Source organism: Protopterus annectens, chromosome 2.part0, assembly GCF_019279795.1.
Source record: "Protopterus annectens isolate FY-2018-M chromosome 2.part0, PAN1.0, whole genome shotgun sequence".
NCBI lineage: Eukaryota > Metazoa > Chordata > Ceratodontiformes > Protopteridae > Protopterus > Protopterus annectens.
The window spans coordinates 1,127,294,590-1,127,319,879 of record NC_056728.1 but is presented as its reverse complement, the minus strand read 5'-3'; the positions used below and the strand labels follow the sequence as shown (position 1 = coordinate 1,127,319,879).

General features: G+C 39.6%; 1 protein-coding gene across 1 annotated transcript in view; it reads left to right on the top strand.

Annotated features, from left to right (window-relative positions):
• The window catches only part of PPM1K (protein phosphatase, Mg2+/Mn2+ dependent 1K), a 334,062-nt gene that overhangs the window by 78,602 nt on the left and 230,170 nt on the right, over positions 1 to 25,290 (top strand). The window contains exon 4 of the mRNA XM_044061323.1: positions 12,493 to 12,658. Coding sequence (XP_043917258.1) covers positions 12,493 to 12,658 — 166 coding nt within the window. The remainder of the gene's footprint in view (positions 1 to 12,492; positions 12,659 to 25,290) is intronic.

Here is a 25,290-nt window from a genome sequence, read left to right as displayed (position 1 = left end):
TATGTTATGCAGGAAATTGTGAATAAGAACTGGCCTATTCTAAAATGTGATCCATTTATTTGGACCTTGTTTGGTGAACATACAGAATTTGTGTATAGGAGAGGTAGAAATTTTTAAAATATTTTGGAACAGGTTAAGGATATACATATACAAGGTAAAATTAATTCTTGTGGAATGTGTAACCAGTGTAAACACATTTTGGTTACATCTAAGATTTAGGTAAGTGACTGAGATTGTTGTTAAGGGTAAATGTAGTTGTTACACTCTGGGTGTAGTATATGCCACCTTGTGTTCCCAATGTTCGAGCTTTTATGTTGGAAAAACCCAACTCAAGTTCTCAGCGGATAAATGACACCTATATGACATCCATCAGTGTGACAACAATAATGCCTTATAGAGGTGGTCCTTGGAAGTTGTTTTTGGAAGAAAAAGAAACCTGGTGGCAGATTTTTCTTAATGCTCATGTTCCCCTGGGTCTGAATGATGCTGTTTCTATTAGTAGTAAATTGAAGGTTAGGGTGTTAGATAAAATATATATATATATATATATATATATCAAGTATTTTTTTTTGTTGTGTTTATTCTGATCAGTTGGTTTGCATTTTTTAGTTATTTATATATATATATATATATATATATATATATATATATATATATATATATATATATATAATTGTATTTATCATTTTCATCAATTTTAAAGTGAAAACATTTTATTATGATGTATTCATTAACTATGAATTAATGTGTCTATTTGAAATTTAAATTGTGACTTAATTAGTGAATAGGGGGTAATTTAATTATTATGGGTGTGCTTTGTTAATATAAAAGGTGGGCATTTGCAAGGTAAATTTGTCTGAAGTTTGGTCATTGTGCCTTATGAAAGCGCTTACATTTACCTGTTTTACTGGGGCTTTACAGTAAAACAATTTTTTTGTGGATTTCAGCAGTGTGGCTCTTTCTTTTTTTCGTTTTTACTAGTTGGAGCATTCTTTTTTTTGTTGCAAAAGTTTGTGTTTGGGCTACCATGGCTGAAGGGAGTTCTACAGTTTCGGTGGAGGATTTCCAGAAGCTTAGAGTCAGTGCACACCCTCACTATCCTGGTTCAACAGCTGATACCTAAGACCCCTGGAGGTAATGATGTGTTACCCAGAGGGAACAAATACAACCAGTGCAAGATTTTGTGGGCACTCCTCGTGTTTTACGAGAAGGTACTGATGCTGGGGAGGACTCTGAATTTCCAGCATTAAACTCGGTTCAGGGGCAAATGTACAATCAGAATGATGTGGTTCATTCAAGAATTGTGTTTAACACATCTTCGGATACATTGGATAACTGGTTGAAAGGAGATGTACCAACAACAATTGAGCAGCAGGGGGATCTGTCGAGTGTGGACTGTCTTTTAGTAGATTTTAAAAATAAACTAGTTGAATTTAAGAAGATACAGCAGGAGAACTTATATTTTCGCTAATGCTTAAGGGTGTAACAAATACCCAAAGGTTTACGGATGTGGAAGTTCCCTACCACATTCTCTTTACCATCAAGAACTTTTGGCCATCTTTGACCACCATGGCTGCAAACTCTTGGAACCTATGTCTAAGCATAACAAAATCTTAGACAAGCTACAGGAGGATATTCTGGTTTTGGATGGCAGGATTAGGCATGCAGATGTTTGGGAGTGGAACAAAGTGCAGTACGATCGGGTGTTCCAACAGGTGGATGGTATTGCGGCAGTTATTGCAAACCGGAAAGCTAAGAAGCTGGAAAGGGACCGATGCGCTTACCAGAGTGGTCATGCTTATCCTTTGCCTCCACCAGTAAAGAGTAATAAACAGGTTCATTTTCAGCAAACGAACGGTGAAAATGCAGTTTTCAACGAAAGGAGCGAAGGTGTCCCTTTAGAAGAGCAAGGGCCAAGGCGTTCAGAGAGATTGAAGAATCTGGTACGACAAGAGTGGAGTTCTTACCCACAGGGCAACAATTGGAAGCAACAGGGGCAGAGGTTCGGGCAGCAATCCAGAACAAGGAGATGATTGAGGTGACTGTTTTTTTTTTTTTTCAATTCAAAAAAAGATTAAGTTTTATAATTACACGGATGTTTGTATTTCAACACAACATGCTGATTTGCTTTGTAAAGGTTACAGTTATGTACCTAGTAATAGATGTGATGTTAGTGAGCTTATTTGTGATCTTAAACTGTATGCACGTAGACTTAATTTGAAGTTTATGCACAGGAATGACAGGGATGCGTTTAATGATGGTAACAATTGTTTGAGAATGCCTAGTACTTTTAACCCTGAGCTTCATTTTGCTATTAAAGCTTTTGAAAAAAATTGTGAAATGGACTTCTGGCATTTTGGTAAAAGTATTGTGGATGGCAGTGTTACTGAAGTTGAAAGATCTTTTGAATGAATTAAGAAGCAAGGATCTGAGAGTTATGCACCCAGATAAAGGGGGAGGGATGGTTATTATCCAGAAGGATAGCTATGTGCAAAAGATGTTTGATTAATTCTATAGTAACACCTATACCGAAGCATCCTTGAATGAAGTAAATATTGCCTGTCGCAAGATACATTGATCTTATGGACATGTTTGCACAGGTTCAGATGGACATTGATGAATATAATTATATGTCTATGGATGTACCTAAAACGCCTGTGATTTTTGGGATCCATAAGGATTTGGCCAGTCCCCCACTTGGACCCATTGTGGATTTTAGTTGGTCCAAAACTAGCTATGTGGCTAAGTATTTGGACCATAAGTTGAAGGAAAAGGTCATGGCTATCCCACACCTCTGCAGGGACTCTTGGCAGTTTTTGGCCAAATCTAATGATTTAGACACTGTTGGTGAAGACATTATTTTCTTAACTATATAAGTTAAGGATATTTACAGTTGCATTCCACAGGAAGCTGGTTTAAACTGTTTTTCTGAAATTTTTTTTTTTTTTTTTTTTTAGATTAAGAATTTGTGTTACCCCAAGACAGTAACACAACGGATGGAAATAGTGCTAAAAAATAATTATATTTATTTTGAGGGGCACTATTTCAAGCAATTATGGGTGGCTATGGGTTCAGCTTGTGGCCCCCTAATATAGTCATGGCTTGGTGGGAAAAACCATCTTTTTTCCCTCCTCATTTTATACTAATATTGCATTATATTTGAGGTATCTGGATGATTTATTTATTGCCCGGAAGGGATCAGTGGAAGGTATATTGGAATTTGTGGATTATATTAATGGCAGTACTACATTTTTTAAATTTACATATACTTATGATAAAGTTAGGATACCTTATTTGGATGTGTTGCATAAAACTGAGGGTGGTTCTTTAAAATCAACAATATATAGAAAACCATCATATTCAAACAGTATATTACATTTTAGTAGCAACCACCCCATGCATGTCAAATGAGGTATTATTAAAGGACAGTTGGTGAGAGCGGCCTGGATGGTGTCCAAACAGTCTGACTTCTTAGAGGAATGTGATTTACTTGTGTCAAATGTTTATGGACAGGGCCTATCCAAGGCGTTTGATAAATAATATAAAGAAGGAGGTTATTGATAAACGTGTAAGGGGGTTATATAAATCCATCTTGAATGGTTTTGATGGAAGTCCTTTGGGGATGGTGAAAGCAGGTGAAATGAGATATATATATATATATATACATATATATATATATATATATATATATATATATATATATAGAGATAATGATATATATGTATATATATATATATATATATATATATATAGAGATAATGATATATATATAGATATAGAGATAATGATATATATATAGATATAGAGATAATGATATATATATAGATATAGAGATAATGATATATATATAGATATAGAGATAATGATATATAGATATAGATATAATGATATATATAGATATAGATATAGATATAATGATATATATAGATATAGATATAGAGAGAGAGATGTATGGATATATACATTTTATCATCAATTTTTATGGTGAAAAACATTTTTTATGATGTATTCATTAACTTTATGAATTAATGTGGTGTCTAAAATTTAAATTGTGACTTAATTAGTGAATGGGGGGTAATTTAATTATTGTGGGTGTACTTTGTTAATATAAAAGGTGGGCATGCTTTGATAATATAAGAGGTGGGCAATTGCACGGTAAATTTGTCTGAAGTTTGGTCATTGTGCCTTATGAAAGTGCTTACATTTACCTGTTTTTACTGGGTCTTTACAGTAAAAAGGTTTTATTTGTGGATTTCAGCAGTGTGGCTCATTATTTTTGTTTGTACTAGTTAGAACGTTCTTTTTTGGTGCAAAAGCTTATGGAGGGTTGTCTGTAAAGCATCGCATGTATTTGAGGAATTGCTCTGAGAACAAGCAGATGTGCAGGGCTGATGCCAGAAGTATGGTGGAGGCTTGTCCTCTGATGCCAAGTGAAATGTACATCTAGACCTGTTGTAGAGCATAAACAGAGACCCATGTTAATTCTGTGTAAACACAATACATACTGAAGTCCAAGTCAACAGTGTACAGGTTTAATCTGCATGAGCTGTGATATTGTTCTTCTGTGATGTGTGTAGACAGAGGTAACATGGTTTGTGGGGGCAATTCAGGAAAGTTCTGTTCCATTTTCTTTGGATTTCTGTCTCTTTTGGAGATGACCCAAATCAGTGAAATTGAAGAACAGAGTTAAAAAATGGCTGTTTAAGCTGGGAGTGGTAATTGAGACCCTAATCACATCAAGGTGTACCTCTGAGCCCTTCATCTTTCAGGACTGGTTAAGTTGTAGCACTACAGAACTAAAGTTTATCTGAATTGAGGGCATGAGAATATTGGTATAACCATTTTACCATTTTTTTTTTTTTTTTTTTTTTTCAAAAACAAAAGCTTGAGAACAGGAAAGGTGGTTTTACAAGGCCAGATTTGGGAAGACTACCAAACTGTAGCTTAGAAGTGTGGTGCATTTCCCAAACCAAGTAGTAAACCCCAAATTCCCATGTTGGCAATTAGGGATGGTGCATGACAGCCTACTTAAAAATGTGGGTACAGCTCTAGTTTACTGCTGATTAGTCTGCTTTTCCTCAAGGGTGATATAGATGCCACTTCCAGGTTTTAATTAAAAAAAAAAAAAATGGGCAAGATGTACAAATTAGCAGTTTTTGCAAAGGCTTTTGAAAGCAGATGTGGTTGGCTTGTTGTAAAGCAGAATAGCAAATGCACCTTCACCTCTCCTTCCACCAAAACGGAAAGGAATTATTTTTTTTCCATATTCTTCTTACAAGTATCAACAGTCGACTGGTATATCTTTACCAGATTTTGGCATATTAACATTAGAATAAATCTTTCCAAAAGAGACACTGGATGTCTTTATCCTCTTTTTATAAGATAGGCAGTAGTACTGGAAGCTGTGTTTTTACACAAGTCAACATTTCCCTTTTATAGTGACAGTGACAATGAAATGTATACCTGGGTTACCTGCTGTTAATTGCATTAACCAGCTCAAAATAGTGCTGTGTAAGTCTAGAGCTTGGAACCAAGAACAGCACAGTATCCGGATCACTTGGTGCCTCACAGCAAATGGACATTTCTTAACCCTTTGTGGTTGGTTTTCTTCAAAGCTTATTGCTGACTATTGGCTAGTAATGTACAAACCTCCTTAATGGGATACAGATAACCCACAGCTGGGCTTCATTTCTATTCTTGTTGCTATGCAACAGCCCCATTAGTAGCATTGAAGAAAGGCACCTCCTACATGGAGCAGTTACTGGAAATAGTGCAGTTCTTTAAGCACTGCAAACGCTACTGCCTTAGCACCTGGTGCAAAATTTTATTTTATTTTGTTTTATCCCTGCTGTCTGTTGTCTGCCAACTGACAGCCGTGTAATGATTTTTTTGTCTCTTAGAAAAGAGCCAGTCAGTGGAGGCCATAATCGATGCAGCCGTTGTGATTTATCTCAAATTACTCAGTCCTATAGCAATCTGATGTTAAGATCCAGTACTGGGGGAGCATGTACATTTGTGGACATTAAAAATCTCTCCTGAAGATTGTATCTCTGCTTGATGTGGTATTTTAATTCAGGACTATTACTTTCCATTATGAGTCGGTAGTGCAGCAGACAGGGTTACCTTCCCTTACTCCAGGATGGGCAAGCTAATGGTGATTACTTACCGTCTCTCTTATGCCAGCCACTCCAGTACTTTTGTATTAATGGGTTAATAAATCCTGAGTTCTTAATTCCGATGTTTGGTACAGTGATCCTGAGGGGCTTCTTAAGATTTTGTTTCCCATATCCATAGTGTGTTTAGTAATCTGCACAAGCTGGGCATGCTGAAATGTTTTCAGAATTGCAAAAAATTTAAAATATTTGCAGCAGAGACTTTTCCAGTGCAGTTGCATTATCTGAATGTGACATTTCCTCTCTCTATATCTCCTTTCTGCAAGTAATAGGTTATTAAAAAATGTATTTATCCTACTTGTGTGCTTGTGTGTGTGTGTACCTACTATATTTGGTCGAAAATGATTTCAGGCAGCCCACTTCACTGAAACCTCATTTGACTGAAAGCACATTTGGTTGAAAATGGTATAAAGCCCTTGCCCCACTGCAGTGCGACCCTTGAGTGAGAATATAAAGTTAGTGGGGTGTGGGGGGCATAGCCCCCACATAATTGCAGTTTACGCACTATTATATACATGTTTATCCATTAAAAATGCATTAAAACGTATAACAAGTAAAATGTTTTGGAAACTGTGGGGAGCTACGCCCCCCCACACCCCCCCAATGTGGCAGGCTGTGACCCCCCCCCTAACTTTATAATCTCACTCCAGGGTCGCACTGCATTGGGGCAGGGGTTTTATACCATTTTCGATCAAATGTAATTCGACCAAATGTGCTTTCAGCCAAGTGAGGTTTCAGTGAAGTGGGCTGCCTGAAATCCTTTTCGACCAAATAAAATTCGACTAAAAGCAGTAGACCCATATGGTTATATATATATATATATATATATATATATATATATATATATATATATATATATATATATATATATGTGTGTGTGTGTATCTAAGATGTACAGAAATAGATATGTGGAAGAGACCAGCTGGCATAATGGTTGAGGTCTTTGACTCCCATACACAAAGTACAAGGTTAGAGCCTGACCCCTGGCCAGTGCCTGTTTAGAGTTTGCATGTTCTCCCCGAGTCTCTGTGGGGTTCTTCCCAACTCCGAAAAACATATTGAGTGTTTCCATCTCAAACTAACCAAGGAATAGAGCTGTTTGCATCAGCACAGACTCTCTCTATATGGTGCCCTGTAGGGGGAAGAGCTGTATATGCCAACCGCTTTGGGCATTTACTGTGGTACACAGTATCCTCAAGATAGTAGAATACTGATCACAGATTGTGTACTATGGCAGGGCTGGCCACTCAACTCTGTAAAATATGATGCTAGGTGATTCAGTCATGTTTACTGATTTCGCCATGGGTATTTGCTAGTGATTAAGTGGGTTGAGGACCCGGCCTACGCGGACCTATGCAAAAGACCTATCCTAACAGTGGGAGGGGTGTATGTGCCCCTATTGGCCAATATATGCCAGCCATAAAGCCCAGCAGCCCTGGGTCATTAAGTTACTGGCTGACTGGTGTCCAGTTGCCCAGCCTGGGTTACTTAGGATAGATCTGAGTGAAAGTTGGAGGTAAGACCAGTCAACCTGCCAAACATGAACTAAGAATTGCTACACTCAGTGTAAGTTTAATGTCCAGATGGAGATTGGAAGTGGATGACGTGATGGTATGGAGAAGTCTGGCCATAATATGTATCCAATAGACAAGATGGAAGGACCAAGACACCTGGCTTGGTATCAAGAGTCTACTACTTGGGTGGAAATTGTGGTGAGAGAGGCTTCCAAAGGCATTGAGGGATATCCTCAGAATTAGTGACAGACTCCTGGCTATCTGACTTGAGTGTAATGGCAGGGCAGGGTTGTGATAGTGGGGAAAAAGATTGCATTCTGACAGTAGTTGATGGGTGACTTGAATGCACATAGTGGGACAGATAGGATATGAGGACTGTCTGGGTCCATACGAGTGCAGCAACAAGAATAAAAGAGAAGCCTTTCTAGACTTCAAGTAGCCAACATATGGTTCAGAATGAGATGGTCACAAAATCACATATAAGAGTGGACAACATGCAACTGAAGTACATTTCCTCCTAGTAAGGAAAGGATGCCCAGCGATCGCAAAGTCCTCCCCGTTGAAACAGTTGGCCCACAGTATTAACCACCGGTTGTTCCAGTCCACTGTAGTAGTCTGAAGACTCAGATCAACAGAGACCAGGCTGAAACCTGGAAGTTTACTGGTGAGAAAGTAAAATAGTTCAAGGAATTGCTCTGCTCTAGTGCCCCAAGAGGAGGAGGAAATAGGTGGATTTGAATGGCAGCGCCTCGAAACACCATGTGTGAAGATTACAGAACAGATATGTGGCTGAGCCAGGTATGGAAATAAGATACTTAAGGAAAGCTGGTTGTGGAAATCCATCAAAAGAAAGGATTGCAGATAAAAGTGGGAGATAGAAAAGGTGGACCAGCCTGGGAAGGAATACTTGTTGGTTAACAAGCCAAGAAAGCATTGCAATAGTAAAGAACAGGGCATCAGAGGCAGTCAACTAGTTGCTGGAAAGTAATTCAGTGGGTAGCACAAAGGAGCTTTATCAGGTTGCAAGACAAAGACAGACAAAGATGAATACCCTTCTTAAGAGATCCCAGCAACAATTTGCTCATCAGTCCACAGGACAGTACTTCCAGCAGCTTTTGAATGAAGAAAACCCAACAGAAGCTGTACTGCTCCAGACAAAGCCTACAATGCGAGAAGAGGAGTCCACCCTAGAAGAAGAAAGAGTAGCACTAAAGAAAATGAAAGCCAGAAAAAGCAGCAGGCTTAGATGATATCACAGCAGATATGATAAAGATGCTGGGTGAGATATGGGAGAAATGCCTTCTGAGGGTACTTGGAGCAGTGTGGAGAGAAGGGCATACCCAGATGACTGGAGAATAAACATACTTGTGCCAGTATAGAAGAACAAATGGGACATCCACAACTGTGGGCAGTACAGAGGTATCAAACTCTTGTCACATTACATGAAAGTTCTGGAGAGGATGAATGATAGCTGCATGGAGAAATAGAAAAGGATGGGAAATGAGCAATTTTGGATTTGGATCAGGATGCAGCACAACTTGACAGAATTGTGGTTTGCAGTGAGAGAGCTAGTTGAGAAGAAGCTAAAGATGAGGAAAGAGTCCAATTGGGCATTCCTAGACTTAGAGTAAGCATATGACACTGTCCCAAGAAAGCTGATTTGGGCAGAACTGCAGTGGCTCAAAAGTCCTAGAAACATTGATAGAATTAGTACAGGTTGTGTACAAGGACACAGTGACTCTGGTATGAACACTGGTCTCATAGAGTGGTTCCCAGTGGGTGTTGGTGTGCACCATGGTTCGGCTCCGAGCCCACTGCTGTTCATACTGGTGGTGGACTACATTAGCAAACCGGTTGGAGGGGAAAGATCAGCAAAGTTGCTGTATGCAGATGATGTGGCTTTATAAGCAGATTCTGAGCAGAAACTTCAGCAAAGAGCAGGGGAATGGAATGTAAAACTGAAGGCAAATAGGATGAAACTGAGTACAGATAAGATGGTTGTAATGGCAACAAACTAGGGAAATCAAAAAAAGATGAGAATTGAAGTAGAAGGGAAGATGGTGGAACAGGTTAATAGCTTCAGTATTTTGGAGAGGTGGTTGAGGAGAAAAGTTTGAATGAAGAAGTTAAAGCTAGAATCGGAGGGGCTGCAGCCAACTGGCATAGTGTCAGCTGTAGTCTATGACAGAAAAATGCCAAAGAAACTGAAAAATAAGGTGTACAAAACAGTGGTGCAATCAGTACTACTGTATGGTACAGAAACCTGGGCAGTAAAGGTAGAGCAGATGAGAAATCTGTAGGTGATGGAAATGAAGTACTTGGGAAGGGTGGTAGAATGCACAGTGTGGGGAAGGGTGGTAGAATGCACAGTGTGGGGACAGACAAATGAGGATGCAAGAGCAGAAGCCAAAGAGAACAGATTACGGTAGATCAGGCATATGTGCAGAAAAGCAGAAGACAATTTGGTGAAAAAGATTTGGACCATACAGGAAGAAGGTAAGAGAAATGAGGGTGTCCAGCAAAGAGGTGACTAGATTGTATGAGAAGATCGTAACAGTCTGGAATGAATGTTGAAGAAGGCAGGAGTGTGGCACTGAATCAAGAAGGCAGGAGTATGGTATTGAATTGAGAGAGATGGCGACAGCTAACATGACACCCTTACCCTGTTTAGAAATTGGGGGGGGGGGGGTTATGATGTAATTTGTTAACCTCTTTCTAAATTTGGAGCTATTTTGTGCCAGTAAAAGTATAATGCACTACTTACTGGTGTTCAGTCCTTACACTGTTAAAGTGGATTGCGGTATGAGTAGTTTGCAGACATAATGAACTGTTTTTTGTGCAAATAACTTTCAGGTTAATAGCTTGGCATTTACTAGTGCATGGCACAAGACAGAGTTCTGCAGTTTCAGGGACAGTTATAGCACATTGTTATTATTTTGGAATCCTCTATTTTTTGTAATCTTGTGTTTGAAATATGGATTTGCTCTTGAGGTGAATTTCTGTTCACCCTTTCCTCAAATACATAAGAGGGTTATGATCAGAACTACAATCATAATTTTTTGTAGAGCATGGAGTTGCAAGGAAAAAAAGTATAGGAGTATGAAATGTTTTATTGGCTTTTCAAGTTTTTGAAAACCGGTAATGTACATTGTTTCTGCCTGTCTTTTTTTGATAAATTGCCCTTCTCTACAGCTCATGGCTTTACAAACCGTGGACAATTATTTCAGGAAAACTTTCTGCATACAAGTGTGGTAAAGTGAAGTTTAAACAGTTTTTAAAAAGAAGCAAATAGAAATTAGAATTTGTGATAATTATACATACAGAATAATGTTCAGAAGGAGAAATGAGATTTAGGGATGTCAGGAAGTTTTGTAAAGTTGTTAGAGTGAAAAAGTGTTTTAAAGAAGTGTATTTCATGAAACTATGGGAAATATTTTAGTTTTTTTTTTCTGTTAATATATGTGTACCCGTGTTATTGTCCATTTGTTATCCCTAACGAAAGACCTTGGCAATGTTTTTGGGGGGTGCTTAACAATTTTTTGTTAAATATCCAAGTGCTGTTAAAATAGTGTGTCATTCTAGGGAAATGTTTTAGGAATTCATTTTTTTTTTCAGGACCTAATCATGTTGCATGATGCAGTACTAGTGTTTTTTAGACTTGATTTGGAAGAAAAAAAGGTTACTGTAGTGAGTTTTCTTTTCTCGCCCTGCAGATAATTGGTGCCTATTTTCTTACAGTAACTCCTGAATGCATTTGAGACCAATTATCCAGAAAATACTTAAGTAGTTTGATATTCTGACTTCAGTAAATAAGTGATTTTTATCATCAATATATGTATTGAATGTAATCAACAGAATTGTTATCCTTTTGAACATTTTATTCCAGCAAATGTACAGAGCCTTAAAAAGTAAGCTGTCCCATTGCTTAACAGTACTATAAATAAAGTAAGGTATAAAAATGATTTCAGTTTTAAAAAATGTTTACTATACTTTAAATGCTGCCATTAATTGTGATTGGGTCAGGAGGCATTTTTGCATTACTGTTGCCAATTTTGCCTCCAAAATTAACCCTGTCCCTCCTTATCTCGCCTCAAACTGTCAATTTTGAAAGAAAAGGTGGTGGATTATACTCAAGAACTCTAATTATTGTAATATTTTATTTCAGAAAATGCTTGCTAGTCCATATTGTCAGTCTGTCAGCTTCTAAAGTTACTACTGCTCTTTTAAAAAGCATCCCTGATTTATTTCTGGATGGATATCTGATTCTGGAGTTAACTGGTTGACAGCTGTGTTGGAACTATAAACTATGCAATGCAGAGGCATCTGTGGGTATAAACTATAAAACTAGTGCAGTGTATTGATTCCTAATTGCAGGTTGTGAAGCTCATGTAGTTAATGTTCTCTGTCCCCTGCCAAGTTTTTAGTACTTTAAAATTTTGCATTGGTGGTAGTCTGTCTGGGATGGTCTGTCAGCTAGTCAAGCACATCCCAGGAACAGTATGTCACTAGGCCAGTGGCTGTATCCTGATTTATTTTGTAACTAGACTGCATTTTCTACATTTGTACAGGGCTACCTAAAGTTGAGCCATGTTTTAGTATGTTACATCACTGACTTTTCAAATGGGCTCCTTTGTTTGCATGATTCTGTAACCTTTTACTAGAACTCAACAAAACTTAGCAATGTTGAGAAGAATTTGTTTTGTATTGGTCATTACACTGTATCAGTAGACCACTGCTAAATGCTTTATTCTGACAGTGAAAACTTAAACAAAACTTTTTTTTTCTCATTTTGTAATACTTAACAGCTTCTGTAATTAATTCTGGGACCACTGCAACAGTAGCCCTGTTGCGTGATGGAATAGAACTGGTTGTGGCAAGTGTTGGAGACAGCCGTGCCATTTTGTGTCGCAAAGGAAAGGCGAAAAGGCTGACAGAGGACCATACTCCCGAAAGGAAAGACGAAAAAGAGAGGTAATAATCCAGTTCAGTAAAGTGTTATACATTTCTTCTGGCATGCATAAAATACAGCACATATTTTTTTCTGAAATTGACATTAGTCATAAAGGAACAGATGGATGCATAAGATATATAATGGAAAGCATTAATTGCTGATGCATTGATCGTTTTCAGAGAGCGTCACTCTCTAATATTAAATTACAACACATGAGCCATTCCACCTTTCTGATGCCTGACTTCTTTATTGATTGATTTGTTTATTCGGTTTGGTAACTGAGGTAGACCACTAATCTGAATGGACCTATTTCAGTCTTGGACTGGACAAATATAAATGACAGTAGACAAAGTTAATATGAAATATTATGAATACAAACAAAATGTGTGCAGATAGCAATAACCATAATAATAAAATACATATTACAGAGGAGAGTAGGAAGGGATGGTTAGAGTAAGGAGGGAAGAAGAAGAGTTAAACAGTGAAGGGATAGACTACAAAGTGTAAAAGATGGCAAAAGTAACAGCACCTAGAAATTAACTATGCGCAATGTATACAATGAGGAAGAAATATCACAGAGGGTAGAGTGAGGGATTTGGTCATGTGTCCAGAGGGAAGATGTCTGCAAACCTGACTCGGATTTGAGGTGATATTTAAGCAGAGCATGAAATGATTGGTACAATATGAAGTTTTTAAGATTAGTCAGGAGGGATTCCCAGAGTTTCCTGCCTAGGATGGAGAAGGCATAGGTAGTACAATGAAGTCTGGTTGTGGGATATTGAAGAAGTGGATCAGAGTTTGGCTTGTAACTGGGGGGTGGGAGTGGGGGTTATCTGAAGAGGTTGGAGGCAATGAAAGACAGGAGTGTTCTTTGTGGAGCCTGTAGAGTTGGGATGCAAGAAGCAGGTTGAAACATTGTGGGACAGGTGACAGGTGACCAGGCTGAGACCTATTGTTTCGTTTTGACTTCTCTAGTAACTGTTTTGCACTTCGAACTGCACGTTCTACCAAACCATTTGGGCTACTTGTGACATAAGTAAAGTTCCATTCTTCAGCAAATCTTTTGAACTGTTGGCTTTTAAACTGCACGCAGTTGTCAGAAATAACTTTGTGCAGCCTACCATGGACTGCAAAATGACGCTTCATCTTAGTAATGACTGTGCTGGATGCTAGATTAGGAAGCAGGTCAATCTCAAACCAATTAGACGGAGTCTGCTAACATCGGATAATGTTGACCATTCCACTTGAAGATATCAGTGGCTACTGTTGACCAAGGTAGTTCAGGAATCTGGTTAAGCAGAAGTGGTTCCTTCTGCTGATATGGCTTAGTACTGTTGCATATGGAACAAGATAAGTGCTCTCTCAATGTCTTGTGACATAGAAGGCCAAAATACTAGTCCTCTCACCCTTCTTTTGGTGGAGTCATACGATCATAGGAGGTTACTAGGCTAATGGCCCTGGGGCCCTTACAAGCCTAGCCAAGAGTTTATCCCCAGAAAGAAACCTCAGTCAGCATCTGTCCCCGCTGTCAATGAGGGACACAGGTGGAACCCCCTGGAACAGATTTGTGGTTTCCGAACCACTCATCAAGGTTGCGCTTGGAGGGGTCAGCAAGCTGCTCTGTTTGACGTATATGGGAAGTCAATTCCAGAGATGGGGCAATCTCTGGGAGACAAAGCTGTCTATCCAGCAGGTTTTGTTGAAGTCCCATATTAGATTCAAGCCTTTTGAGTGGGTAGGACTTGCGGATATGGAGCATCTCTGGTAGGGTAGGGTCCAAGGTTGCCTTTTAAATGAGAGACAGATCACCCCTGAGCAATCTGTACGATACCAAGTAGAGTGACAGTTATTTCAGCCTGTCTGTGTAGGACAGGTGTTGGAGGCCATGAATTCTCTTTTGTGAGGTATTTTGGTGGCCTTTCCAGTTGGTGCAGATGTTTGGAGAGGTACATCCCAAACTGGGCGTTGTACTCAATTATTGGTCTAATGAGGGAGGGGTATAGAGAGGTAATGACCTTTTTTTTTTTCCTGGATGCAGTCTCTTTACTTATGAGATGAATCAAGTAAAAGGCTTTTTGGGCCATTGCTGGTACATGATGGTTGAATGTGAGGTTATCAACCTGAGTGACCAGGTCTCTCACCACAGGTTTATGTGCTTAGGGGGTTGCCATTGATGTGGTAATTAGTAGGGGTCGTGTTTTTGCCAAATGGTATGTTACATTTTTTGCATTTAGCTTGAGGCCATGACTTTGGCACCAGTCATTTAGTTGCTGTGAGACCCTCTTGCAGTATGTTATCATTTGGGGAGTCAGTGACTGCACCCAACTTACAGTTGTCCACAGACTTGGTCGGCCACAGGCCTTTTGTCTTTGCCTGGACGTCTGAAAAATAAATGCCAAAAAGTAGGGGTCCCAGGACAGATCCCTGGGGAACCCACTAGTGACCTGTCTGTCAGAGGTGGAGGTGCCTATTTTGACTTTGAGGGTCCTGTCTATGAGCCAGTTGGCCACCCACCTGACGAGATAGGGATTTACACCAAGTTGTTAGCTTTTTGATGATGCCTGAGTGGGGGATTTTGTCAAAGGCCTTTGCCAAGTCAAGGTAAGCTGTATGCACTGACACTCCCTCATTCAAGGCCTGTGTGACAGTCTCAAAGAAGTCAACAAGGTTCAACAGGCAAGATCTGCCCTTGACAAATCTGAACTGGGTGGGGTCAAGTTCTTGGAGATTGCCTACATCTGTGAGATCCATAATAATAATAATAATAATATGCTCCATGGCTTTACAGATCAGACTTGTCAAGCTAACAGGGTGATAATTTCCTGGGTCAGTAGTGGCACCACATTTGTGCAAGGGGATGACTATGGCAGTTCTCCAAACTGCTGGTATGAAAACTGTACTTTAGGCTGTGGTTGAAATAGGGTGCTCAATGGCAAATCCAGTTCTTGCTTGAGATGGTGCAGAATACATCCTGGGATACTATCAGTTCCCATGAAAGCTGTGTTCTTTGCCTTGAATAGTACCTGTAACACTCTATGGAGATGGGAGGTGTGGGAAAGTATCTGGTATGTCAAAAGGTTCAGCGTAAGCTTTAACCCCCCCCCCCCCCCCCAAAAGGTCCTATCTGCTAGAAGGTTGGCTAAGTCAACAGGATCGGTGTAAGTGATACTGTTCAGTATTAATTTGGAACAAACCTGGGCTTTGCCACAGAGGTTACTGACATAACTGGAGAAGACTTTATGGTTTCCCTTTGTTTTGGAAGATAGTTTCAATTCATAATTGGCTTTGGAGGTTTTCACCAGTGATCTAATTTGCTTGTTGAAGCTAAGGAGTGAGCTTTTCCAATTTGGAATTTGTTCCTTTTTACCATTGGACAACAGTTTCTTCCTTTTTGTTGTAAAGCCTGTTGGAGGATGTCCACCAAGCAGGTTTGTGTTTCCTTGAGAATCAGGTTTTAGTTCTATTGGGTATGGCTGAGTCAATGCAGTTGTACAGGTGCTTGTATACTGCATTGACAAACTGTTCAGCATAGTTGTCTGCATCATCTGGGGGGGGGGGGGGCAGTGGTGTGAAGCTACAGATACCCTCCCTTAGGAGGTTGTAGTCAGCTTTTGAGAATGTTTAGCTTGATTACAGCTTGGGAGTCTGCTCCTCTGAGAACACAATGCAATATTGTAATGTACTCTTGTTGTAAGGACTTTGACAATTACTTTCGGACCTTTCATAATGATACCTTTGTCAGACAAAGTCTTATCTCTGTATGGAAAATAAGGTTGCACTTCTTGAGGTAAACTATATTGCTTTGATGGCCATCCTTGATTGATAAAGTGGTTGAGCCTCTGTAAAACTGGATCTGTGATTGTGTGATCTCTCAGCTCATCAAGATGTGTGGAAGAAGTATTTCTCACTTCCATGACTTCAAAATAAAGGTTCTCATGCTGTGCTGTGGTGTTCGAGTGATCTGGATAGTGTATCAACAATATAAAGAAGTCTGTCTTTCTTGTAGATGAGTGAAATTGTACTTTTGCAACCTCAGCATCATGCATTGCAATCTGGCTGAAGCTGAATGCACAGGCCTTTTCAAGATAGTGACTAGAGGTTGGTGGTCTGTTTTGATCTGGATAAGTCTACCATAAACATAATCATGGAACTTGGAACTTTGAGCATGCAAACACAATTGCCAAAAGATTTCTTGATCTGAGCATGCTGCAATTCAGTTTGGATAAGAGTTCTCGATGCATAAGCAATAGGTTGACCCTCTTGTAGAATTAACTGCACCAAGACCAAATTTCGAAACATCACATGAAAGAGTAACTGGCTTGTGAACATCATAGTATCTTGAGAGTTGGTGGACTGGCAATTTTCTATTTCAGGACATCAAATGCTCTTTGGTGTTGCTCTAACCAAGACCAGGATACATCTTTGTGTCCACTCTCTAAGCAGTGCTGATAGTTGGCTTAAGTCTGGAATGAACTTGCCTAGAGCGGTAACCATGCCAAGAAAACATTGCAGGGCTTGAACATTGTCTGGAGCTGGCATCTTGAGAATGGCTGTTTGCTTTGAAGGGTCTGGTCGTAGGCCTGAACTGGTAAATAAATGACCAACATAACTTCTGTAGTCTGAATTTGCATTTTTGTGGATTAAGCTTAAGATTCTTTTGACGTGCTCTTTTCAGAACTTTTCTGAGGTTTCTGTCATACTCAGCTTCACCATTACCTCCTACTAGTATGTTGTCTACTGTAATAGCACAAGGATACCCAGAAGGAAGTTGAAACATTGCACGGTGAAAGACTTCACTTGCAGAATTTATCCCAAATGGCATTTTAAAAAATCTGTACCTTCCAAACGGAGTGCTGAAAGTAGTTTGCAATGATGATTTCTTGTCAAGCTGAATTTGCCAAATTTGAACTCTTTGCATCACATGATTCCAAATTTGACCCTACAAAAGTATTGGTGAATCTTACTTCACCTGCTATGGTCCTTCTCAGATCAAATTGATTACTTTGCTATGTATATCAGTGTCACATGTTATCAAAAGTGTCAGATGTAAAGTTATATACTGTATTAGCTTTTCTCCCCGGGCCTCCACTGAAAAAGCACCTGTGTCCAGATGGACTTTCCCAGTAAACAAATGTTAAATAAGGCAGAAAAAAAATGTAGTATCGGGCAATCAAGACTGCAACTTTAACTGTGCTCATTGGATGATGTCTTTTTCAGTGCTTTGTTCAAATCTCGTGGATCAGTACATATTCTGTCATCTGAGCTTTTCTTATGAGCTGCCACCATGGAAGATACGCACTCAAGTTTGTTCTGCAACTGGACAAAAATCACACCTTGTTGCACCATTTTATCTAGCTCTGCTTTGACTCTGTCCTGCATGGCTATTGGAACTTTTCGAGCTGACCTGATAACTGGACTGACATCTGGGTCTGACTTAGAGTACACAACTGGAAGCTTCCCTAGTTTGTCTTTGAAAAGATCAGCTTAGGTAGACATGGAATTCTTTAAATGAAAGCTGTCCCATTTTCAAACTGCCCTAATAATGACTAGACCTGCCAAATGACCATATAAAATAAGTCGTAGCATCTCCCAGCAGAGTAACGTGAAAGCGCTACTGAGCCTTCAGTCTGAATTTCTTCACCAGCATAAGCAACAAGCATCACATTCCTTGCCAAATCAAGCCTTTCATCATGATACACTATAGCAAATGTTTCTGCTGACATAACATTGCACTTGGAAGGAACCTGTCAACTTTGAGCTCATTGGGTTTTCCATTTATCCGAACAGTACAAAATACTTCATTCTTTGCTCTTAAATCTCCTGCATTGACTGCAGACACACCAACATAGAGTAGGGTTGTAGCTTTCTAATCATCTTGTTTCTTGAAATATTCTCTCTTAATAAGAGAATGTGGGCCTTTTGATTTACAAAACCTATTGAAATGATTCCACTTATTGCATTTGTAGCACTGCTGACCAAAAGCTAGATATTTTTCCCTTTTAGATTCACCTAGCTACCATATAGGTGACAATCCACTGAGCACAGAAAAAGTCATCAGGGATCTGGGGCCCAAGTTGACAGTAGTCTTTCGTTTGACACTCATGTTGCTAAAGTAGTTAGGAAAACCTTCTATATCGCCCACCTGATCATGAAGGGATTCACATCTAGATCAAGGGAGGTCATCGTCCCCCTGTACTCATCACTCATTAGACCTATGATTGAGTACAATGCCCGCTCGAATGTATCTGACCAGACACCTGATGCATCTTGAAAGGCCCCAAAAGTTCCTCACCAAAAGGATAAAGGGTCTCAAAAATATGTCTTATGCTGCCCGACTGAAAGAACTCCAGCTTTATTCAGTCTCATACCGCTTGCTCAGAGGTGACCTGTGCCTGACATATAAGGCCATGTCAAACCCAGATTTGATGAATATGCTTCACCTCAAACAATCTAGATCCCTCAGAACCACAAGGGCGGGAGACTTAAATCTTGACACGGTTATAAATAGAACGTGCTGGAGGGACGGATTCATTACCCAGAGACTCCCTATGCTGTGGAACAAAATCCCGGTACATGTGAGGCAGAGCACCTCGCTGGCCTTGTTCAAGAGGAATCTTGACCAATGGATGGGAGATCGCAGATATACCCCAGGGATTACTTCAGTGTCACTGCTTGACAGAGGCACAGAAAAATGATAGGCATAGTTTTTATTCAAACTAAAGGGGTGGCGAAAGCCACATAACTATGGGCTAGGCTTATAAATGCCCTTGGGCAGATAGCCTAGTATGAACCTATGAACCTATAACTTCCACCACAATTACGACAGATGGCAATGAAACTAGGTTGGGGCCCATGGTTTGAGCTTGCTGATCCACTCTTTTTTTTTTTTTTTTTTGTATGCTTCACGGAGACTGCCTGAACTCTGTGGAATTTGCTGGGAAGCTCTGGGGTTTACCAGGGAGTGCTGCAGGGGCTACACTTTCTGCCATGTATTTGGGAATGTTTCTTATAACCACCTACTGCATACTAACAACATGAACTTTATCTCTGTGCCTTCTAGAGCTATTCTAATTTGTAAGCATATTTGTGTGCTGTGAGCTTGTATAGCTGACAAATCTCAATGAACTTATTCAAAGTTAAGTCACTGTCATGAAGCAAAATCTTTCTCTAAGCATCTTCTTTAATACCACACAGAAATTTTTTTTTTTTTTTTTTTTAATCAGCTCATTCCTTAAATCACCAAATCTGCAAGTTTTAGCCTTATTTCTCAAGTCAGTTATATAGGCTGCTAAAGTTTCACCAGGCTTTTGATCCCTTGTATAAAATAAGTGCCTCTCCATGGTAACATTTGTCTAGCGGCTGCACATTTCTCTAAATTTGTTTTAAGCACTCTGGGTCCTCTCTTGACTCTGCCAGTACAACAAAATGACTGCTTTCCCTATCTTGCGTAGATAGCAGGTGCATACACAAATGAACACTCCCATAATTTAGTTTCTGACCCAGCTAAATTAAGCACCATAGATGCCTTTGTACAGTCATCTTTATCAGAAAACGCAGCCTGTAGAAAAATGCAGCCTGTATGAAAATGTACTGTTGCTCAAACGCTCTCCACTTCTTTGCAGTATTACAAACTCAAGTGCACTGGGTTTTCGAAATCCGTCTGCCGTGCCCACAAATTATGCATAAATGCACTGAAAATATGGTTGTTGTAATTATGTACGAACTGTTCTGTAAGCTTGTAAAAACATTCAAATATACATAGACTCTTCTTTACTGACAGAAATATGTTCTGAAATGGCTGTATTCTCGCGAAATATGCCCTGTAATGGTTGTATTTTGCAAAATGACTTTACTGTAATACTGCACAAACATGTAAGCACTTTATACACTTATGATAATTTGGATATCTTTAATCAATATGAAAAATATGTGCTTAGCGAAAATGCAGTAGTTTCCTCTTATTTTATTCGTTTTATGCAATACAGACTTTATTTCAAATGTTTTCCATAGTAATTCGAATATTTTTATCAATGTCAGACATATCAGTTTGTGAATATCGTTTAGAGTGTTCTGTATGCCTCGTTTCATATTTTACAAATAAGAAATTGAGGAAATTTAATATCTGAAATTAGTTTCTGACCTTTTTTGTGAATTATGCGTGCAGTAGGGATGAGTCACTCCTTTATATTCCTCCATTTCTAACCGGTTTGCGTCATGGCTGTAACTCTGGATCCCTGTAGTGAGGAATTTGATTGGAAGGAGAGGTCTAGTGTGTTACCTTGTTGTCTTTATCATTTTTTCTGTTTATATATTTTTATATAGATGTGCATTTTTATATTTATATATATATATATATATATTTGACAACACATTTGTATATTTTAAAAGTGTATGTGTAATATATATATATATATATATATGTATATATATATATGTATATATATATGTATATATATATATATATATATATATATATATTTTATTTTTAAGTAAAAATGTGGGAAGGAAAGCTGTGTTCAATATGAACGCTATCCCTCTAGGATTATACCTTTTAATTAGGTTTCAACTGAAGATCACATGACCATACTGGATTTGTATTTTAAAAAGAAAAAAATGGTGGTTTGTTTTCTGAGGAAGTCCTGATTAAGCAGGACGAAAGCACTTAAAATTTGGTTAATAAGTCTTGTTTTATTGTTTTTTTAATGAAGCATTAAAGTTGTTGGAGGACTTAGTGGACTCTGGCATTTGTGTTGTAAAACTGTCAACCATGAATTACATACACACACTGATCTACAGTATGCAAGGATTTTTTTTTACAATAGACCATATGGTGGTAAAAAGTTAGGTCACTGTCCATATAAGTTCTCAAATCCTGGACAACTGGGTCACCTCTTAGGGGTGTATTGTTAAATGTGGTAGTCCCCTCGGGTAGATGACTTGCCAAAGGATACAATAATTCATTTTTGGCATTTAGTTTCAGACCCATGATTTTTAACTCCAGTTATTTATTTAAGACCTTCCTGCACGATGGCTGTCATTTGGGAATTCAGTGACTGCTCCTAGCATGCAGTCATCTGCAAACTTAGCCTTTGGTATTGACTTTTACTTCTGAGAAGTAGATGCCTAGCACAGAACCCCAGGAGGGCTCCACTGGTGACTGGTCTCTTTGTGGAAGCAACTTCCCTTATCTGCATCCTGTGTGTGAGCCAGTTGGCAACCCAGCAAGGGATATAGGCATTTATTCCCAGTTTATTTAGCTTCTCTACTATGCTTGAGTGGGGAACTGTCAGACGTTTTGGCCAGGTTGAGGTGTACGATGTGGTATGTGCTGTTTTGCCTTCATCCATTACTTTGGTGACATGTTCAAAAAAACTCCACCAAAATGAGTATGTATGACCTGACTTTGAATCCAAACTGAGACGGGGAACCTGCAAACACTAGACCCATGTACTGATTGATTAATTTCATGCCAAGTCTTTCCATGGCTTTGCATATGAAACTGGTCAGACTGATGGTGCTACATTTAACTTGTGAGTTATGTATATTGCAGCAAAATAAAGTAGATTAATGTTTTTATTTCAGGCAGTCTTATAATTCAGTTCACTTTTATACTCAAATTAATGCATATTCTCTCACAGTATCTTTGAAATGCACACACTTCTTGCAGCATGTGTTGTAAAACGCAACGAACAGTAATTGTTTTTTTTTGTATAGATGATCATAGGTTGTTACTAGCCATGCATTCCAGGAGACCATTGAGGAGACTCTCCCACTTTCCCAATTGCCTCTGATCACGATCTGGTTAAATCTCTGTTAATCATAACTGAAACCCACAACTCTGCTGGCCTGTTCTGTCGTTGTATTCAAATTATGTCTTCAAAATCTGGAATTTTATCCCTACCATCATCAGACAATAAATCAATGTATCCAAATACAAAAAAAATTGCTAAAGCAACACTTTAAATATATCTGGCACTGTTCTGCTATTGCAACCTGCCAGGGCTAGGTAACCATGACCCTCATCATCATTGTTATAGGCATCCCATTTTCTGCATTCGGTCAGGGTTCTTGTCAACTGTCACTATCTCTCTGGTTTCAGTGCCACTCTCCTGCCTTCTTCAACATGACTGACTGCCACAGGTCTTCTCTTAAACAGTCCATCCACCTATTTGCTGGACGCCGTCATTTCCTCTTGCCTTCTTCCTGTGTATCCCAAATCTTCTTCACCATATTGTGTTCTGCTTTCCACGTGTCCAAACCACCATAATCTTCTCGATCTTTTCTGCAGTTGGAGCTACTTTGACCTATGCTCTTGTGTCCTCATTCTTCATCTCAGGTAGTTCATCTTCATCACCTCTAGCTTCCTCAACTGCTCTGCCTTATACTGCCCAGCTTTCTATACTATACAGTAGTAACTGGTCACACCACTGTTTTGTACACCTTACTTTTCAGCTTATTTGGCATTTTTCTATCATATAATGCCGCAACACTCTGTGCCAGTTGGCTGCAGCCCCTCTGATTCTAGCTTTAACCTCCTCATTCAGACTTCCTTCTCCTTAACCACCCCTTCCAGACACTTGAAACTGTTAACTTGTTCTACTGTTTTTTCTTCCTAAATTGTTTATTCTGATTTTCCCATTTGCTGCCATTCCGACTGTCTATGTGCCTTCAGTTTTGCGTTCCATTCCCTAGCCTTTGCTGAAGTTCTTGCTCAGTGTCTGCCTTTATTACCACTTATCTGCATACAGCAACTTTGTTGATCTGTCCTTTCCAACCTGTTTACTAATGTAGTCTATCACCAGTATGAACAGCAGCAGACTCAGGTCAGAGTTGAGTTGGGATACCCACCCACTCCCACTAGGAACCCCTATGCAAGACCAAACATTGTTTGTACTTGAGTCATTTGGTTCTTGTACATAGCTTGCACTAATTATACCAATGTTTCTGTGACTTTGAATAACTGCAGGACTGTCCAAATCGGCTTTCTTGGGACCTTGTCATAGCATTTGGCAGGTCTAGGAATGCTATTTGGGGTTTTTTTTTTTTTTTTTTTTTTTTTTTTTGTTATCTCTGGCATCTTTTCAACTATCTGTCTCACTGCAAAGATTGGGTCAGTTGTGCTGCATCCAAATCTGAATCTGAACTGCTCATCTTCCATCTTACTTTCTACTACTGTGATCACCCTCTCCAGAACTTTCATGCAATGTGACAGAACTTTGATACCTCGGTACTGCCCACAGTTGTGAATGTCCTCTTTGTTCTTGAACACTGGCACTAGAGTAAACTCTGTTAACCGGCACCCATAGGGATTGGTAGATGCCAGATAACCATAGATGTTCTTCATCTCACATTGCTGCAGTCCTTACATATGGGTAGTCCACTGTCCTCGGTCGGCCCGAATACCAAAGTATTAGGCTGACGTCGGTCATGGCGCTCAGATCTGACATCAGAGCGTCAGGGTATAAAAGCGCATGACCGACGTCATATCCTCAGTCTTTTTTGCCGCATGGTCCGATGCAGAAGCAGCGTTGCAAGTGCCGTTCGGCGTTCTGAAATTTTCGTATTCTGAGTTTCAGACCGAAACCAAGTTGGGCTAAGTACCCCGTTGGGGAATATTTTTGTTTTTTCTTGCCTCAGTTAATTCCGGATGTCAGAAAAAGTGAATAATTGTATTTCTTGTGGGAAACAGATACCGCATAGGGATTATCACTCTCTTTGCATTCCTTGTTTGGGACCTGAGCACGACTTAGTCGGGTGTCGATTTTGTGCTAGGTTTAATAAGCGCACCATAAAACGAAGGTTAGATTGCGCTAGGTTAGTCTTTGGTAAACGGTGTAATTATAATATGCCGTCGGATCCTCCGACGCCCGCTTCCACGAAGAAGCGCAAAGACAAATCTTTGAAAACTAGACAGGATGATTCGTCCGTTTCGGACGCCGGTCCTGTAGAAGCTACAGTGGGACAGGTGGATCCGACTGAAGTTTCTGTTGAGTCTCAGGGGGAAACTTTGATTTTGCAGGATGTGGCCTCACAGGAGTCAGGTCAGGCTGAAGGGGCCTCTCAGGTTACTGTTCTCCCGTCTATGCCTAAGGTGGTTAGGCCTTCTGCTACTATTTCTAAGGCTTCTTCTAAGGGCAGGTCTGTTTTGCCTTCCTCTGGTGTCACTCCAGGTACTTCAGGGTCTGTGCCTAAAAAGCACATGCTTAAAATGGCAGAAGATTTGATTACTTTAATTAGAGGTTCTATGCCCTCCTGATAAGAGGCCCAGGGTGGAGCCAGAGTTGGAAAGTTTGGATCAGGCCTCAGATGACTCAGAGTCTTCTGCTGAAGATATTCAAGATTTTCCCCCTTATTCGGATTCTGATGCAGAGGATTCCACTCCTTCTGCTTCTCCTCCAGAGGATTTTTCTTTTCAGAAACTCTGCATTCCATGAGGGAGCCTTGTAGGTGGGAGGGCCAGGATTTCAGTGATTCGCGGAAGAGGCATAGGGAATTCTTGTTTTACCACAGCATAGACCCTTGGCTATACCTCCTGTTTTGGATGTTGTTCAAGATGTTTTCTCGGAGGCTTCCCTTAATCCAGATTCTTTGCCTCCTGCGCCAGTTAAACCGGACAGGTATTACAGGGTGCCTGAGGCTCATAAATATCTGT